This window comes from Marmota marmota, unplaced genomic scaffold (assembly GCF_001458135.2).
Source record: "Marmota marmota marmota unplaced genomic scaffold, marMar, whole genome shotgun sequence".
Lineage (NCBI taxonomy): Eukaryota > Metazoa > Chordata > Mammalia > Rodentia > Sciuridae > Marmota > Marmota marmota.
The window spans coordinates 5,311,890-5,332,539 of record NW_025999869.1 but is presented as its reverse complement, the minus strand read 5'-3'; the positions used below and the strand labels follow the sequence as shown (position 1 = coordinate 5,332,539).

At 43.2% G+C, this 20,650-nt stretch overlaps 1 protein-coding gene across 3 annotated transcripts in view; it reads left to right on the top strand.

Annotated features, from left to right (window-relative positions):
• Positions 1-16,532: 16,532 nt before the first annotated feature.
• Positions 16,533-20,650, top strand: part of Dock2 (dedicator of cytokinesis 2) — a 397,939-nt gene continuing 393,821 nt past the window's right edge. For all 3 annotated transcript variants that reach the window (XR_007352105.1, XM_048815769.1, XM_048815762.1), the window contains exon 1: positions 16,533-16,674. Coding sequence is in view for 2 of the 3 variants with exons in the window: in XM_048815769.1 (XP_048671726.1) it covers positions 16,632-16,674 (43 nt within the window). In the remaining variant the exon portion in view is untranslated. The remainder of the gene's footprint in view (positions 16,675-20,650) is intronic.

The following is a 20,650-nucleotide window of genomic DNA, read 5'->3' as shown; positions in this document are numbered from 1 at the left end:
TATATATATATATAAAATTACCAAGGCTTTATAAATAAAGCCTTGGTATTTTCTTACTTTAAAAGGAAAAGGGGCTGGGGTTGTGGCTCAGTGGTAGAGCACTTGGCTAGCATGTGTGAGGCACATCAATTCTCAGTAATACATGTAAATAAATGAATAAAATAAAGGTCAATCAACAACTAAAAAATATATTTTTAAAAAAAAGTGAAAGGAAAAGAAAAGTGATAGAACACTCACCCAGCATGTGAAAGGCCCTGGGTTTGATCTCCAGCACTGTAAAAAATAAAAATGGTTATCCTTTAGTTATAAAGGCTATAAGAAAATCATTTCATATATGTTACAACGCAGGGAATTTTGTAGCCATAAACCCTCCTTGAGGGATTTCCTAGAGTGTAATCATCACAACAGAAGATGCCTGGAATAACTTTTGCAATAGGATTGAAAAATTGAAAAATAACTACACGTGTTATGGATAACGGGAGTCAGAATGTGCAAAGGAGGAAGGCTAAAACAAACTCTGTGGTGTTGAATTGGAATTGAGTTTTATGAACTCCTGGATATGTCTACTGAGAGGTCCTGGCAGCAGTATCACCTGAGTACTGGTGAGTACCCTTGGCACCCAGATCTTGATTTCTTAATATCATTCTCCACCAAAAAGGAACCAGAATTTTTTGAAAATTAGTGGACTCCAGGAGTATGGCTGGGAATGAATGAGTTGAGCCTTGAGCATCTTATGCCAAAAAGTAAGAAAGTGCTCAGAGAATGGTGGGGCACATCGAAATGAACTTATCACCTTGAAGTGGCTCCCATTGGCCAAATCTGAGGACATTTTGAGCATGTAAGTTGACAATAGTAATGGGTCATAACATTGAGTAAAATAAGAAACCACAAGCCCATACAATTATAAAAAAATTAAAATACTAATGAATAAATAAAGAAAACCTTTTGCTCACAGTAGAATTGCATTGCATGAGCTCAGAAGAGATAATAGATTTCAAAAATCTCTGGTACATATACTAGGTCATTTAGACAAGAATCACCAATAAATGCTATAATTAGTGGGATAAAAGTATAATAAGTTATAGGATATTTACTTAGCCTCAGAATATTTACTGAATAGCATCTTTCCTGGTTTGTATACTTCAAAATGCAGAGCATGAGTGATAAGTAAAGGTAGGAAACCTGATTCTGATTAGAGACATACTATCTAATGAATGCAATTTTTGATAGGAATAGTGGAACAACTGGCAAATTTGTACTTTGATTAGCTGATAGTATTGTGGGAATGTTCATTCCCTGATTTTGATTCTTGTACTGCCTTGTTTTTAAGAAATGTACAATGAAATATTTAGGAGTGAATATTACTTATTCTCATGTCTGCACTTTATTCACAAGTGGTCCAGGAAAAAGAAAGTAGTTTTATATATTGAAAGAGACATGAAAGCAACTATATTGAAATGTTAACATTTGGGAAAGGTACGTAAAGAATCTACAGGCTCCATTGTTCTTGTAAATTTCCTGTAAGTCTGAAACTGTTAAAATTAGAAGCTTTTCAGTGTTACTATTTGCATATGCTTTGTAGAAAGTCTAAAATACTTTGTAGATAATCTATTAAAATTAATGATGGAATTTATTAAAGTTGCCTATCAAATGCAGGTTGAATTTTTAAAAATCAGCTATAGCAGCTCTAAACACATGGAGAAATTTTTATTCAGTTTTATTAATTCTTTTTAGTTATGCATTACATTAGGATCCGTTTTGATGTAACTATAAAAGTCTGAAATATAATTTGCTTGCAGTCCCTAGTATTTCCCCTTTTCCCTTCCATCCTCCCTTCTCCCATTCCCTTCCCTCTTCTTTACTGATCTTTCTGCTATTTACTTGTATTTTTTCTTTTCAATTAGTGCCTTATGAATATATGTAATGGTGAGAGTCACTGAGGTATATTCATATATGTACCTAGGAAAGTTGTTCATTCCACTGCTCTTCACTTATCCCATCCCTCCTGCTTCTTCCTCAATCCCCTTCCTGATCTTTCTCCTATTTTGATAAAATCCTTCCCCTTTTCTTTTCTATTTTTTCCCTTTTTTTTTTTTTGACTAGCTTTTGCATATCAGAGAAAATATTCAGCCTTTGACTTTCTGGGTCTGGCTTATTTCACTTAGTACATTAGTCTCAAGTTCCATCTATTTATTGGCAAAGGCCACAATTCCATTCTTCTTTATGGCTAATACTCTCATATGTATATAAACCACATTTTCTTTATCCATTCATCTGTTGATGGGCATTTAGGTTGGTTCCATAGCTTGGCTACTGTGAATTGTGCTGCTATAAACACAGATGTGGCTGCATCTCTATAGCATGCAGATTTTAGATCTTTTGGATATACTGAGGAGTGAGATAGCTGGGTTATATTTTGGTTCCATTCCTAGTATTTTGAGGGATCTCCATACTGCTTTCCAGAGTGGTTGTACTAATTTGTAGTCTCACCAACAACATTGGAGTATACCTTTCCTCCTACATCCTCACCAACAGTTCTTATTTGTATTTTTTATAATTGCAATTCTGACTGGAGTGAGATGAAATTTCAATGTAGTTTTAATTTGCATTTCTCTGATTGATAGAGATATTAAACATTTTTCATATATTTGTGGGCCATTTGTATTTTTTATATATCTTCTTTTGAGAAGAGTCTGTTTAGTTCTTTTGCCAATTTATTGATTGGGCTATTTTTTTCGTGGGCGTGTGTGTGTGTGTGTGTGTGTGTGTGTTGAGATTTTAAATTTCTTTTTTCTTACTGGATATTAATCCTCTATCCAGGGAATAGCTGGCAAGATCTTCTCTTATTTTGTAGACTCTCTCTTCACATTCTTCATTGTTTCCTTTGCTGTGGAGAAGCTTTTTAATTTGATGCCATCCCACTTTTTAATTTGTGATTTTATTTATTACACTTTAGGAGTCTTGTTAAGGAAATCAATGCCTGGGCCAGTATGTTGGAGTGTTGGGCCTACATTTTTTCTAGCAATTGCACATATTCTGGTCTAATTCCTAAGTCTATGATCAGCTTGATTTGTCTTTTGTGTGGTGTGAGAAATAGGGGTCAATTTTCATTTTTCTGCACATGGAATATCCAGTTATACCAGCACCATTGGTTTAAAAAGGCTATCTTTTAACCAACACGTTTTTGGCACCTTTATGTAGTGTGAGATAACTGTATAACCAGGCATGGTGGTGCATGCCTATAATCCCAGCATCTTGGGAGGTTGAGGCAGGAGGATCACAAGTTCAAAGCTAGTCTCAGCAATTTAGTGAAGCTGTAAACAACCTAGCAAGACCCTGTCTCAAAATAAAAAGGCTGGGAATTTGCTCAGTAGTTAAAGACCCTTGGGTTCAATCCCTGATACAAAAATGAAAAATAAAAAATGACTGTTTGTATGTGGGTTTGTGTCTGTGTCTTCTAGTCCATTGGTCTTTGGGTCTATTTTAGTGTCAATGCCATGCTGTGTTTTTTTTTCTATAACTCTGTAATATAATTTGAGATCTGCTATTAAGATGCCTCCAGCATTGCTCTTCTTTTTTCAGGATTGCTTTGGTTATTCTAGGTCTCTTATTTTTCCAAATGAATTTTAGGACTGTTTTTTTTTCTATTTCCATGAAGAAAGTCATTGGGATTTTAACAGGAATTGCATTGAATCTGTATAGCACTTTTGGTAGTGTAGCAATTTTGACAATATTAATTCTGTTTATCCAATAATACGGGTGGTCTTTCCATCTTCTATGGTCTTCTTCAATGCCTTCAGTATTCTATAGTTTTCATTGTAGAGGTCCTTCACCTCCTTCATTAGATTAATTCACAAGCAATTTATTGTATTTTTTGAGCTAATTGTGAATGGGATAATTTCCCTAATTTCTTTTTCAGCAAATTCATTATCACTAATGGAGTATATAGGAAAGTGAATGACTTATGTATGTTAATCTTGTATCTTGCTTTTTTTTTAACTTGTATCTTGTTTTTTTTTTAACTCTAGAAGTCTTCTGATGGAGTTTTTTGGGTCTTCTAAATATAAGATCATGTTATCAGCAAACTGATAATTTGGCCTCTTCTTTTACTATATGTATCCCTTTATTTTCCTTCTCTTGCCTAATTGTTCTGTCTGTGTTTCAAGGACTATGTTGAATAGGGTGATGAGAGTGGGCATTCTTGTCTGGTTCCTCATTTTAGAGGAAATGCTTTCAGTTTTTCTGTGTTCAGTAAGATGTTGGCCTTGGGTTTGCCGCAAATAACCAAGAAGAAAAATGTTTGATCACATAATTGTAAATATGCCATATGTCTAGAGATAAAGCCAACAGAAAAAAAGTATAAGACTTCTCTATTAAGAACTTCAAACATCTCAGGGATAAAGAAGATCTACTTGGTGGTATATATTAAACTAAAAATATCACTTATCTCCAAATTGTTCTAAAGATTCAACACAATTCCAATAAATTCCCAGTAAATCCCCCCTCACACTGGAACACAACAAGTTGATTCTAAAATTTATATGGAAATTCAACAAGCCAAGAATAGGCAAGAAAATTTTGAAGAATAAAGGAGGAGGGCTTATACAAACAGACAAAGAACATTAGTATATAAAGAAAGAAATTGAAGAAGACCTTAGAAGATGGAAAGATCTCCCATGCTCTTGGATAGGCAGCATTAATATTGTCAAAATGGCCATACTACCAAAACTGTCATACAGATTTAATGCAATTCCTGTTAAAATATCAATGACATTCTAGAAAAAGCAATCATAAAATTCATTTGGAGAAATGAGACCCAGAATAGCCAAAGCAATCCTTAGCAAGTAGAGTACAGCAGGAGATATCACAACATCAGAACTTGAAGTGTACTACAGAGCCATAGTAACAAAAACAGCATGGTATTGACACCAAAACAGACATGTAGACCAATGGAACAGAAGACATAGAAAAAACCCCACATAAATACAGTTATCTCATATTAGACAAAGGCACCAAAACATTCATTGGAAAAAAGACAGCCTCTTCACCAAATGGTGCCGGAAAAACTGGAAATCCATATGTAGCAAAATGAAATTAAATCCTTATCTCTCACCCTGCACAAAACTCAAAGTGGATCAAAGATTTAAGCACTAGAACAGAGACCCTGTGTCTAAAAGAAGAAAAAAGAGGCCCTCACCATTTTGGCTTAGGAACTGACTTCCTTAATAAGACTCCTAAAGTGCAAGAAGTAAAATCAAGAATCAATAAATGAGATGGATCCAAACTAAAAAGCTTCTCAGCAAAGGAAACAATAAATAATGTGGAGAGAAAGCCTACAGATTGGGAGAAAATCTTTACCCCATGCACCTCAGATAGAGCATCAATCTCCAGGATATATGAAGAACTCAAAAAACTTAACACTGAAAAAAAAATAACCCAATTAATATATGGGTTAAGCAACTGAAAAGATAATTCATAGAAGAAATACAATTGATCAACAAATACATGAAAAAATGTTGAACATCTCTAGCAATTAGAGAAATACAAATCAGAAGTATCCTAAGATTTCATCTCACTTTAGTCAGAATAGAGATTATCAAAGATAAAGCAAAAAATAAATGTTGGCAAGGATGTAGGGGAAAAGGCACGCTATTACATTGCTGGTGGGACTGCAAATCGGTACAACCACTATGGAAAGCAGTTTGGAGATTCCTCAGATAATTTGGAATGGAACCAACTTTGACCCAGCTATCCCACTCTTTGGTTTATACCCAAAGGACTTAAAATCAGCATACTACAGAGATGCAGCCATATCAATGTGTATAGCAGCTCAATTCAAAATTGCCAAACTATGGAACCAACCTAGATGCCATTCAACAGATGAATGGGTAAAGAAAATATGGTATATACACACTAATGGAATATTACTAAGTCTTAAAGAAGAATGAAATTATGACATTTGCGGTAAATGGATGGAGCTGGAGAATATCATGCTAAGTGAAATAAGCCAATCCCAGAAAACCAAAGGCCAAATGTTTTCTCTGATATGTGGGTGCTAATTCACAATAAGGGGGTAGGGTCTAGGGATGAGTAGAGGTACTTAGGGTTAGAGAGAGGGGAGTGATGGGAAAGAAGGGAATATGGGAACAGGAAGGACAGTAGAATGAATTGGACATATATGTCCATATATGATTACATGACCAGTGAGATTCTACGTTGTGTACAACCAGAAGAATGAGAAGTTGTACTCCATTTATGTATGATGTGTCAAAATGCATTTTACTGTCATGTATAACATTAGGACAATAACAAAAAGAACCTTAGTGTAAATAGTAATTGATTCAGCGTGGTTTAAGAGCAAACAGAGACTCAGTCATAAAGAAGAATGTAATTATGGCATTATTTGCCGTTAAAAGAATGGAACTGGAGACTGTCATGCTAAGTGCAATAAGCCAATCCCCAAAACCCAAAGGCCAGATGTTCTCTCTGATATGTGGATGGTAACACATAATAAAGGAGGGGGAGGGAAGAATAGAAGTTCATTGGATTAGACAAGGGAAAGGAAGGTAGTGAGAATAGAAAGATAGTAGAATGAATCAGACAGAAGTTTCCTATGTTTGTGTATGAATGCATGATCAGGGCAACTCCATATCATGTACAACCACAGGAATCCTAATTAGAATAAGTTTTACTCCATGTATGTATAATATGCCAAAATACACTCTACTGTCATTTATATCTAAAAAGACCAAATTATATATGTGTGTATATATACACATATACATAATATATGCATAATAATATATATGCCCAGTATATATATATATATATATATATATATATATACACACATACATATATACATATCTATATATGCATACAGAGAAATAAACCAAAGAAAGAATAGTGAACTTGTAAACAGAGTCAAGCATGCACATGCTCTCCTATTTCATAACAACAGACCACATAGGGCCAGAGGGAAATGATAGTCTTTTTGAAAAATTGTGCTGGGGAAATTTGGGTAGTGCATGGAGAAGACCCTTGATCCTCTCTCCACTTAACACAGTTATATGGGTGTTACAAAGGCAAATGTAAGGCCCAGTCAGTTTACTTGAGAGCCTAGGCTGAAATCTAGACTCTCTGGCCCCACATGGACTGTTGCTTTTAGTAATGTTGATACTTCCTGTGAGCCTTGAGGGATACAAAGAAAAAAGAGAACAAGGAAAAGGCAGTAAAGAAAATATAAAAGAGGTGCGCACACACAAAAACAATTACAAAGAAAATAAGGATAGTGAAATTTAAAACCTAAACAGGCGATTCCACTGAACAGGTGGCTCTTTGAAACCCTGCTTTTTTCCTATCTGGTTAGAATAATGCTTTACCATGAATCATCTGTTCTTCGCATTTCCTCTAGATCTGTTCTTAAACTCATTCTTTCTCTTTCTCTGAAAAATAACTTTATAAGGAAAGGAAAGTTGGCATGCCTGTTTTGACTACAAAATGGTTACCACATTGAGAAATACAGAATCAACTTATGTTTGAATAGTATATTATTTATAATTTCAAATAATGTGTCCCACAAGGGTTCAGCAAGATACTCTTAAATTAATGAGTCTAATTGGCAACCTGGAAAAAAAATCATAAAAACAGGGAAAAAGTATGACTGTTATAGTTTTTAAGATTAACAACTGAACCATTAAATTTAGAGTACTCCATCCCAAAAGGTATCAGAATGATAAAGAATATCATATTGGGTGTATTATTTTACAAAGCAGGCAACAACTCTTGAACAATGTGTTTATCCCACCTTCAAGGACTTTGTGGACATCTTTGTATGGTAAAACACTTTTCCACCGGGTTTAGCACTTTTCTACCTCACCTAAGCAGCACCGTGAGTGGTGACTTCAGGTGGCACTGCTGAATATCTATGTGGCCTTCTCTTATTTCATGGTTCTCTTTGCTCTTTGAATGCCGACTGGACACAGGAGCAGGGCAAGGACAAGGGTGGGCGTGAAAATTGCTAAGCCTAGTTTCCATGGTAGAGCCCCAGCGAGTACCCATTCCTGGAAATCCAGTCTCACTTCTGCCCTCTCATCAATTCTGCAACCCACTTAAAACTCCATAATGCTTGCTTTCCTACGTAAATTGGTTCAAGTAGATCCTGTTCTCTTTATCTGAACTGTCAGCACTGTGATCCTTTTAGAACAAAACCACTTTAAGTCAATAGGATTCAGATACTAACCTCTACCTGGACATGGAAAAAAAGAGTCCTTGGAGCAAAGATAATTCCCCTGTGGCGCTGACTTAATTGTTTGTGTTGCTATTTGTTCAGTGGAAGTGGGCTCTCACAGAGGCCTCCCACTTCTGTTCTGGAAGCTTCTGGCCCTTGACTTACCACTTTTTCATTGTCTACCACAAAAGCCCTCAAATTTTTTCTTATCTTAGATTCTACTCTCCATAATTAACCCTTCCCTTCATGCCTGAATACTCTTCTGAATTTCCCTGGGAAGACCCCAATCCTAACTTAAACCCAGCTCTTCCCATGCTCTAGTTTGAGTTTAACTGTCCCCCAGAGGCCCATGGTTACAGGCTGGATCCCCAGCTTGGCACAATTGGGAGGCAGTGAAAAGAGGCAGGTCTGCTAGGAGGTCTTCTGGTCACTGGGGTGTGCCCTTGAAGAGGAGAGTGGGAGCCCAGCCCCTTCCTCTTCTCTCTCACTGACTCACAGCCCTGACGGGAGCAGCTACTCTCGAGCATGCTCAGCTGACCATGATATGCATCCTCAGGACAGGTCCAAAGACAATGGGGCCACTCCATCATGGACTGAGACCTCTGAAACTGTAATTATAAATGGGTCTTCCCAGGTATTGGTTACAGTGACAGGAACATGACTAAAAAAACTGGGTATCTTCTAAAGTCTCCTGGACCCTCTTCCCAGATGACTGCAATCAGAATTGGGGTGTGGGGGGCACTGAGACTGAGATTCCAATGTACAGCCAGAGTGGAGACTCCCTGGTCTAATCCATGTCTGCACTGAAGTCATTAAATGTGGCACAAGAAAACCATTTGATAATCTTGAATCTTTCATGTGAATCTTATGACCAATAAGCAGATGGCTTCCATGTCTTCAAGATGACCTTCATTTCTCTTTCACTATTCCTAGTCTCAGCTGATGACCTTCGAATTTTATTGAAAATATGATAATTTGCTGCATATTATGTGAAAAACACTAGTGTTCTACATATATTTCTCAATTGGTCTGAACTCTGGAGTAGGTGCCACAAGATTGTTTGATCTTCAAGAAGTAAAAACTGAGTACCAGAAATGTTACTTTCTGTGACCAAACTCACAAAGCTTGTACTTGAAGGAATTTACATTTGAACCTGGAATCCATCTCTCACCCACCTCACACTCCTTTTCTGGAGTGCTGAAACAAACAGAAAAAAAAAACCACCTTTGTCTGATCTTACATTGACTGACCAATCTGTCTCTGCATCAATCTCTTCTTTCCCCACCTTTAGTGCACTCTGTGCATCCAATCCACCTCCTCTAATACAAGACTTGTTAGCAATAGTGATCTTGCCCACTTTGAGTGGAATACTGCCATCGTACACCTTGGATCATGAAATCAGGATGAAAGCACAGTCCAATGTGGCTGTTCCATACTGCAGTGCTAGCATGAACAGGATTCAAAAAAGAGCATAAATGAAAATTAAAAAGAGTACTGGGAGACACATATGAGGGAAAGTTGAAGGAGAAAAGAGGAAGTATGAAGTAATGAGGATATTTGATTCAGGTAAGGGGACGAGAGGAGAGAAAATAAAAAGGAGAGACAAAAGATAAAAAAAGGAAAAAAATGAAGGAGAGGGAGTGAAAGAAAGGAAAGAGAAAAAAGTAAGGTAGAAAAGAAAGAGGGAAGTAGAGAAGTACAGAAAAAAGAAGGTGGGAAGGGAATACAGAAGGAAAGGAAAAAAGAAGGAGACAGGGAAGAAGAAGACAGGAAATAGGTGGAAGGAACAAAGGAAAGACTGGAGGATAAAGAAAAGTAGAGAGAGAGGAGGAACGACCAGGGAGGGAGAGAAAAAAGGAGAAAGTGAGACAGAAAGAAAAGGAAGAGACATGAAGAGAACAGGAAAGAAAGAGAGAAAGGAAGAGAGGACAGAGTAAGAAAGAGAAAAGAGGAAGAATCCAGGAAGGTGTTAAAGGAAGGAGGAAGAGTGGAGGGGATGCACCATGGGAAGGGAGAGGGGAGGGTGGAAGGGTGATGGGGAGGAGGGAAGGGAAGGGTGAGGGGNGGATGGGAAGGGTGAGGGAGGGTGGAAGGGTGGATGGGAGCAAGGAAGGGAAGGTTGAGGGAGGCTGCAAGGTTGGAGGGGAGGCGGGATGGTAAGTGTGAGGGGAATGTTTAAGGGTGGAGGGGAGGACGGAAAGCAAGGAGCAAAGAGGTGCTAGGGTTGGGGGGTGGGAAGAGGAGTAGGAAACATGGGAAAAGTTTGGTATATCCTGAATGTACTGTGTTCCCTTTAGGACCTTTGCATGTGTGGTTTGTCTGGGTGAGCTTGATTTCCCAGGCATCCCTTGTTAATATTACTTTCTCAGAAGGCCCTTCCCTCCACTCCCCATGGCTGCTCCCTGGGCCGCTCTGTCTATCATTTCTTTGCTTATTCTCTAGGTATAAGCAAATAAGTCAGGTTCTGTACTCTTGTTGATTTTGTGCCTTTCCTACTCATGGATCAGATCCACAGTAGCCTGAACCTTGTTGTTTTCTGAGGTGTATCCTCAGTACCTAAATGGCTCCTAACAGGACGGGCTCTCAATAACTATGGAACCCAGGAGCCTTCACCCCCTGGCAATGGATGGAAGTCCAGTAAGTCAACAATTACAGCATGGTTTGTTGATGTGCTTAGGACTTCCTGGGGAAGGGACAGATGTGCCCACATTGCTGACAGCCTAGTGCGGAACACAAGACCTTAGGAGGCCTCACTGTCTCCTCTGTAGCCACAGTTGCTCTGGTGTCTATTTCTCCAATTCAGCGATTGTTGCAGAGGCACCCAGGTCTTGCTTGGCTCTCTCCAGGCACAAGTGTCTTGTATATTTCGGAAATGAGAGGGCTTGACTGGGTTGGTTGCTATCACCCAAATCCCTTCCTTAGGCTTGACCAGAAATGGTGACCTCCAATACACCCACTAGTGGTCACAGCTCAATGCCCTCAAATAGGGCCTCAGCAGGCAACTGAAGTGATGAGGCAAACTGGGTCTGTTTTTATCATGGCTACTCTAAGAAAAAAGCTCTCAACCAAGCTGGACATCTAGGACTGGTTTTCAGATCTGGACTCAGATACTCCTTTTCCCAGGTTTCCTGAAATAGACGCCCTCTCCTCCTCTCTTGTTTACCTACTTTGGGTGGTACACAAGGTCAAGCAGATTTCATTTTTGTTTTTTGTCTTAAGAAAGCAATTGTGGAAATCTAATGGTCAATGGCAGTGGAGACTTGCCTCAATTGGGGGAGAAGAAGGAGTGCTAGGACCGTGTACATGCTCCAGCTAAGAATGGGTACTGACATTTTACCCCCGATTCTGCTTGTGGTAAAGCAGTGTGCATTTATTTAGGGACCAGGAATCTAGGCATTTAGGGGAAATATCCTGATTGTTAACTGTTGGAAATTCTTTTTTTTTTTTTTAAATTGAACACCACGAGAAATAAATGTGCCCATTAAACAAATAGGTCATGCTGTAGATTTGGCCTTCAGATAGCTAGTGCCAGGCCTCTGTCCAATATACTGTCTCTAGATGAGGAATCAGTAAGTGCTGATCAGACATGGACAGGAGCAAGGTTGATGTCAACATGCACACAATATGAGTGTTGCCCGCCACTGTGCAGAAAGAGCCCATGGAACTTAGTTAGTTAAAGGGGAAAGCAGCGACTCAGGAGCCTGGTTGCTGTGGGTACCCAGAGGGCTATGTAAATGGAGGGGGCCCCTGGAGAAATCCTCCCAGAATAGGGAGGCAGAGAGGAAAGAGCAGGACTCTTGGCTGCAGGAAGGACAGTAGAGCACAGAGGTGAGAACTGTGGCACTATAGGAGGCCCAAGTGACTGTGTGGCATAGGAAGGGGCAGAGGAGCATGAACTGAAGCTGTGGAGGAAGCTGGATCTCACTGTGGGGGCTCCCACGGCACGCTTAGGACTTAAAGGTGTCCCGATGGCTATGGGGGATGCACGGAGGGAAGTCAATTAGGGCTTCACGTCTCTGTCTTACAGTTGTCGTGGATCCCATTGGCAGTCTGTGGTGGGTTAATTAGTGGTGAGTTTGAGGCTGACACTTAAGGGAATAAGGGAAACCTTAAATAAGCAGGGGAGCTTTTGATCCTGCCTCTTATCCAACCCCCTCACATTCACTCCTAGGTACTTGACAGTTACCTTAAGGCAGATTTATCTGAATGCCTAGTTACCTGCATATCCCTTGGTGGTGTTCCTTTTCCTGGGGCTCTCATCCTGTGGGGTTTCCATCCTTTCTGGAAAGTCGATGTTAGGTGAATACAACTCTAGTCCCTGACTCTCTGAGCTGCGCAGAATCACATCCCCAACCATAACCAAAGCAAATGGCACCATGGAGACTGCAGGTCCCCAAAGCAGCCCCCTAAGGGACACCAGTGCAGGGGGCCAGGGACCCTGACATTTAATACCAATGTATCTGCGCTACCTCCAGGAAGACCTCTCCCTTCCCTGTTCCAGGTGCACTCTATCTGGGACTAGGGGGACACACAGGGAAGAGGGGCACCCCTTTGAATTAGAAGGAACCAGTTGGCAGCACTGCAGTGACACCCACCAGTGGTGCCCACGAAGGGCTTCCCAGGGCAGAAATGCCTTAGGGAAGCACTCGAGGGCCTTGGGGCACTGGATCTTCCAACTTTTATAGACACATTTCACATATGTATATCTGTGTGTGTGTGTGTGTGTGTGTACATATAATTGTTTTAATTTTTTGGTGGTACTGGGCATTGATTGAATCCAGTACTTTGCAGATGGATTCTACCTTGAGCTACATCCCCAGTCATTTCTATTTTATTTTGAGGCAGGGTCTTGCTATGTTATCCAGACTGGTCTTGCAAGCCTCCTCCCTCAGCCTCCTGAGTAGCTGGGATTACAGGTGTGCACCATTGTGCCCAGTATATATTTTATAATTTTCACAACCACGCTAATGAATTCCAGCTAAATCTCAGATTTGAATTTCAATCCTGAAAAAGATGGACACCCAAAGACTCCCCTTATGCTGTGTCCTGGGAACAGGTCTCTGTAGCTGACCTGAACATGGGCCCAAAGTCATTGCTCTGGCCTGCCCTTGAGGCTTTGCATGGCTCTTTCTGTGGAATGTCCTGATTTCACAAAGGCAGTAAATTCTCCCAAGTTGTCATGGATCTGCTCCTTTTATCTTTTTACCTTATTCTGGCAGCTCGAGGAGACCACAGTTGCTTGGGGAAAGAGCTGTAGTCAGAGCCTGGAGAAGAGATCAGAAAAAGAAAGGAGGGGGCATCTTCACGAGGCTGTGGGGAGACACTGCTTCCACAGCTGGTTTTGAACTCTTCCCTTGGAGTGAAAGGGAGAAGAAGATGGGTCACGTCTCTGAGTGGAGGACAGAGTGGTTTTAGCTGGATACTTTAGCCACTAAGGCAGGCACAGTGGTCAATGGTTATAATGAGGGGCCTCGTCCTTCTGGTCTTGGTTTTTCTATTAGCCAAATTCAGGGTTAACGATGGTTCCGAGCTTACAGGGCTACTTTAAGGATTAAATGAGACAACGCATGTAAAATGTTTAATCAGGGACCAGCAGACAGTAAGTGTTCAACGAATGGGGCTTAGAAAGATTAAACACCTACCCCAACCACACAGCTAGGGAAGGGGTGGAGTTGGGGATGCCACCACTTCTGGATCAGGGTCTGGTGATTTCACCTGTTGCACAGGATGGAAACGATCAAAAGCGGGTCAGGGCTAGATTGTAGTTGTGGTTATGGGATGGCTTTGGAGAGAGGACCGTGATGTGGGGGAAAGGAGGGTATTTCATGAGACTGGACTTCAGGAGAAATCTTGGCCTGCATTGCCTTTTCCTAATAACCATCCCTCAGAGTGCGTGCGAAATTATATTCCTCAAGAGCCCACTGCCTAAAAGCCAGGTATCTGACAGGTGGTGTTTAATAAAACCCTGTGACCATAATTATAAATTTTAAGTGGTTTTTAGCTGGATTTTTTTATTTGACTCTCTTGCCAAAATTTTTTTTCATGGTGGCATAGAACTATAATATAGTCTATGGCTGTAATAAAGAGTATTTCAGAAACATAAAAGCCATCCCCTAGATGGTATGAAGTTCAGAGATTTCTATATTAAAATCTGCCTCATTAAAAGGTTAATTAACATCCAATTGAAATGACTTAGTAAACTTCATCTTCTAATTCAAGCAATTTTTCAATTATTTTAATATGTTGGATAGTTCATTTAACATTATTTAAGGAACAGATGGTTATTTTGGGTTATGTCACCAGCCATTGGGGAAAAAAATCCTCAGTGCTCCCCGGGTCTCTACCTCATGGCCTGTGGCCTCCCCACCTGCTTTTGTTCCCTGCCAGCAACTTCATTGCACTGCCCATGTGACGTTGTCACCATCAGAACCTCAGGTGAGACTCATCTGTACTGTGGATCACCTGGCCTTGGTTCATGAAGACAAGGTAATCGCATATTGCAGGGGCTGGCCCATTAGGGTTCCTCAGCCAAATGTGGCTTGGCATATGTTTTTGTTTGGCCCACGAGGTAAGAATTTCTGCATATTTAAATATTTAAAAAGAAATCTAAAGACTGTACTACATACTACCTGTGTGAGAAGATATTCTAAAATGAACACTTTATTTTATTAGAGACCAGCATAAGCAGATGAATATTTTCGATCAATCTAATAATATGGAGCATTGGCTGTCAACTCCAAAGCTGTAAAGTTATTTTCTCCCACCCAAATCTATTTTTGTCATTGCTAGACCTGTTTTTCAAAAGAACTAGCTCAATTGCTAGTATCACATTTTGAACCTTACTGATAAAAAAATCAGAGAGACTTTTTTTTTTCCCTCATTAGGCTAGTGCTTACGTATCCTTAATACAGCCTCTTGACGTACAAAGACTAAACTATTTACAATCTGGGCCTCTATAGAAAATGTCTGCCAACCTCTGATGTGTAGCGGGGATTTGTAGAACAGTTGGAATGGTTCTGAGTTACCCTGGCAGGCAGTCGTCCCCAGTCATTCAGTCAAACACCAGTGAAGGTGTTGCTTGCTGCAAAGTATTCTGTAGATGTTATTAAAATCTATCATCAGTTGACCTTAAATAAAGGAGATTATCCTTAATAATCTAGGTCGGCCTGATCCAACCGGTTGACAGATCTTAAGAGGACCAAGGTTCCTTGAAGAAGAAGGAGTCCATCTGTGGCGGTAGTTCCCACTCCTGTCAGAGTTTCCAGCCTGTCCTGCAGGCCCAGAAAGGGCAAAACCAAGGATATTGGTAGTTACGCCCTTGAGAAAACAGGCTTTGAAATCTGAATTCTCTAGATTTCATCCGTGCCTAGCCAGCTCCACAATGGCTTCAGCCAATTCCTTGTATAAATCTCTTTATTTATACCCACATGCCACTGGCTCTGGTCCTCCGCTGGAACCCTGACGACCACAACAGCTCTCTCTAAAGGCACCACCTAACTTTTGCTGTTAAAAACTAAAAAGTAAATCACTTTAAATAAAATTCATATTTTAGAGGAGCTGCCTGTGGACTGATATTTCCTCATCTCTCTTAATGACTCCAGAACAGAAAAGGGTGGTGAGAATCATGAAGAAAGAGAGAATTCGCCTGACTTAAATTTGCTCCTGTCACTGTGACGGCAAGAGCTGGGGTGTGGGGAAGGTCTCTCCTGGCCTGACCCTGGGGCTGCTCTGGGCCCACTGTTGCCCCCCTTCATCCCTTCACTGTTGGTGAATGCTGTGCTGGGTACTTTCAGAGGAGAGTTTCCTAAACTTTCTTGGGATTTTCCAGTGGGTCCCTGGTAAGATAAGGATAAAAACTCTGAAGGACTGCCCTCCAGCAGCCACTTCACTCTTCTGTGTCACCTGCTGTGTACATTGTCCTCTCTGTTCCTCACAATGGTCCTATGAAGGAGGCACTGTCCATTTTACAGAGGAGAAACCTCAACCTTAGATCATGAAGTCATTTGTTTTGGTTTGGATTTGAATCCAGATCTGACAGCAAAGTTCATGCTAAGCGTCTATTCAGTCATTTGGTTCAGAAATCGGGGACCTCTCAGCCCAGGTGGTCCCCATGGCCCCAGGTGCCCGCCTGGCCTCTGGCCACTCGCTTGGGGAAGAGATAAGTTGGGGGCGGCCCCCCCAAGTTTTGCAAGAGGCCTTCTAGCCACTAGCCTAGGGTGCCCCTGCCGGAGGACAGTAGGGAGGAGGGAGCGGGGAGCCCAGGGAGGGGAGGGCTGGGAGGGCGGGCCCTGAAAGAGAGTTTGAAAAGAGGAAGGAAGTGGGGCCCAGCAGAGCGCTAGCCACTCCTGCTGGCTTCCCCACGGAGGACTCAAGGCCCGCAGGCAGGCACCCCGGCCCAGCCATGACCCCCTGGCGCAAAACTGACAAGGAGCGGCAGGGTGTGGGTAAGTGTGCAAGCTGGGCAGCAGCTGGGCAATGGGCAGGCGGCTGGAGAGCCACATGTGGGAAGATGCTTATGGCACCTGGCAGCTTGGGTGAGGGCAGGGGCGCCCCTGGAGGCCCCAGGGCTCAGGGGCTCCCTTTGCCTGCTGGAAGGGGAGGCTGCGGGTATGAAGGGGAGGCTGGGGTCTGGGAAAAGGTGGGCACCTGCCCGTGACTCTGGCTTCCAAAGGTGCCCTTTCTCCTTAGTGCTGCTGAGCTTCAGAGGTTGTGTCCAGCAGGCTGTTTGCTCCCTTGTGCCAGTCTCAGCCTTCTCCATCTGTTCACTTGCTGGGTGGAGGGAGCCCCACTGTCCCCCAGGTCTGCCATGGCCCACCCAGGATGCCCTCTGCCTCCCCCGTCCAAAGCACCTCCCTCTGTCCTTTGCCGGGCCTGTTCCTCCTGGGTCAGATGACCCCTGATTTGGCAGAGCATCCAGGGGCCCCTGCACATTTGGGGAGTGGGGCAGGAGGGCTGGATCCTTCGCTCAGCCCACGGCCTCTGGAGAAGGAAGCTCCTTTCAGAGGACCTGGGGATAACTCAGAAGTCAGCCCCTCCAATTTCAGCCATCTAAGCTCCCAGAGGCCTCAGCCTCAAGCTGGGGGCGGAAGTGGCAGCTGGGGGGAAGGGAGGCAGCAGGTACTGGGGCTCCTTCTAAGTGTAATGGGTGATGCAATCCTCATACACTTGAGTGTGAACTTAAAAAGTGCCCTGGAGATTGCCACACAGGCCACTGGCAGACACGCGGCAGAAGTGACACTTCAGCTGGTAAAGCCCTGGGTGCCCCAGCCCTGGGCAAGGAGAGGCAGGGGTTCCCCAGGCCACTGTTGGAGAAGCTCTCTGACAGCTCAAATATATCATCCACATACTGGGCACTAGGCACTGCAGGGCATAGATGAATAGTCCCCATCCAAAGAATACACAGGATCCTTAGCCTCCAGGGGTCTCAAGTTCTCCATCTCTAAAATGGGAAATTTGAGCTAGATTCAATCAAGACCCTTTTTTAACTTCAGGGCTTCTCTGGCCCTTCCAACTGGGGTATCAGGCTAACAATCTACCCTGGGAACCATGGAGACTGTTAACTAGGGCAGGCCATGTGGGTGGAGGGACCACTGTGGTCCAGAAGGGACCAGTGTGGCTGGTCCAGGAAGAAGAAAGCACATCCAGGCAAGAAGAGCTGGTAGCATCTTCACCTTCTGGAAGCGTGCAGGGAAGGGAATAACAAAGCCACGGTTATGCCCGGCTAAGGAACTGGGCTTTCCCCATTTAGGCCACCGAAGGCTCTGAGCAGGCAGGGCTTGAGCAGTTCTGTGCTTAAGCCAGCATGGAGGGAGGCTGGGGGGACAAAAGATAAGGGAGTCACGCCACAGGCCAGGGACAGTATTGGTCGTCCAGGGTAATTAGAGCAGTTCATGGGGGAGACTGAGCATTGCAAAATGGTGTTCCCCTAAGGCCCGGGGGCTGCAGTAATCTGATGCACAGGCTCATGCTAAGGTGTGCATCCTGGCTATGGTGCCAGCTGGCCTGAGCCTGGGTTCCAGCCTCCCCAGCCCTGTGACCTAAGCCCTACGCCTCTTCTTACCTACTCCAGGGCTCGGCTACCTTGTCCATACAGTGGGGTTCATCACAGAACCTGCTTCCCGGGGCATCTGTCTCGTGTGCCTCAGGTGAAGACTCAGGTGCAGAGCACCCTTCTAAATGAGGAGGATGCTTCTTGGTTATCTTGCATGATCTGGTGGGCAGCCAGGAGCATCCTTAGGTCACTCCCCAACCAGGGTTTCTTCTTTCTGCTGCAGCCGCAATCAATCTTTATTTTATACTGTGTCTCCTTTGGGTCCAGTTGAAACTTGATGTCACAGAATGGGACGGGGCTCCATGATGGAGTAGGGAGGATTCTCACCCTCCCTGACAGAAGCTATCCTGCCAGTGTGGCCTGGGAGGATTAACACTGTCAGGCCCCAGCCCCCACCGCTTCTGGATCTGGTGGGAGGGCTGATATTTTCCACACCTTCTTATGAAAACATGAGGGTCAGAAATCACCTGGTGGGCACCTGCCCATCGAAGAGATCTCCTCTCTCTGCAGGATCAGTGACTGCAATCTCCAACCCTGAGCCCCCTGGGGGAAGGAAAGGGAGGCTCAGGCTGTGATCGTGTGGAGACAGGTCATCCAACGTGAAAACCCAGCAAGTGGCCGAGAGAGAGGAAGCCAGGTTCTAGCTCTGACCCCATCTCTCTTTGCAGATGGATCTCTGTTCTACCTTTCTCACTTTGGTCCAGACATTGATACTTTCCTGTTTCAAACCACTGTCTTATGAAGATCATTTGAGAATCTATGTATATGGGGGTTTGGAAGATAAAGAGCTGGAGCTCTCTCTGTGTGTGGTGGGTGCTTAGACAGCCTCTCTCTGCCATCTCTTCAGAACAGGTGACATTTAACTTTCCCTCCTGTGGTCTCATGGACAGGGCTGCTGGTGTCTGCTTGTGCTCTCCACTGGGGCTTTTGAGGAAGATACTTCTTGGTTATCTTGCATGGTCTGGTGGGCAGCCAGGAGCATCCTTAGGTCACTCCCCAGCCAGGGTTTCTTCTTTCTGCTGCAGCCGTGATATGTGATCCATCAGAGCCGTGGGAAGACCTGGGGTACAAGTGTGATAGAGGCAGTGTGCGTTCAGAGTACAAAAAGGTGCAGTCCTGCATGAGGAGTGGTGTGTGGGCTCAGAAGCTCGTGTGTGAAGTGGGGATTGCGATCTGATCGTGACCGGTTGCTCTGTCTCTGAATTGGGGAGTGATGACGGTCCCACAGGCTGTTGTGAGGATGGAATGAGGTAAAGCCTGGGGCACTGAGGAGTGTGCTTGGCTCCATTAGTAAGTGACCGAACCAGGCAAGTCAGTGATGCACCCAGCACCGACTTTAGGACATCAATTCTCATAGGAATGTTGCATGCCAAGTTTGCAAAGCTCATTCTGATGCAGCGCTGTTATGGATGAAGAAACGGGTCCCCAAATTCACATGACAGGGAAGTACTGGAGCTGACCCTTAAACATGACCTGCAGACACCTGGCCCTCTGGAGATGCCAGAAGGGCATCTAGGAGGGGACATGTTGAGCAAAGGCAGAAAGCTGGAATGCATGTAAGATGTGGGTCAAACAAGAAGTGGTCTAACTTGGCTTTAGTGGGTGTTTGGAGAGGATGTGGCAAAAGCAGATTTTGGCCAGATTTTGAGGGGCTGTGAGAGCCACGCTGAGGCTAGACTTCCTGTGAGCACTGAGGTCCAAGCGAGAGCATCACTGGTAAGAAGTTAACATAGCTAATTGGGAGAGGGACAAGTATTGGACACCAACCAGAAGGGAAGAGCAGAACACTTTCACTTGTCTACTGACTGCCTGGGTGGCTGACCTAGCAGAGTCCACCTAGAATTAGCACTGTCCTTGTGGCTAAGGCCTGCAGTCCCAGGGACCTAGGAGGCTGAGGCAGGAGGATCAAAAATTTGAGGACAGCCTCAGCAACTTAGCGAGGCCATATTTCAGAATAAAAAGTAAAAAGGGTTGATGATGTACCCCAGTGGTAGAGTGCCCCTAGGTTCAATTCCCCGTTCCCACCACCACCAAAAAAAAAAAAGCCTTTCAGCCTTCACCATCTTAACACCCCCAGCCTGAGACTCTGGTCAGTGATGAGAACTTTCTCCTTGCAGGACGGAGGGAAGGGCAGCCAACTTTCTGATTTATTCATGGTCATTGAACTTCCCTGGGAGAGGGCATTATGGCTGTCCCCGTTTCCTTTTTCTTAGGAGTTTCTTCTTTTACAGGAAGATCCAGGAGGACTTCTTTGTGCACTGTTGATTCTCGTTTGCTGCTAGCACAAAATAGCCATTATGCTAAGGTGGCCTATTTTGGGTTGCACATTCTGATCCCCTACGGATCAGAAACGTGTTCTGTGTACAACC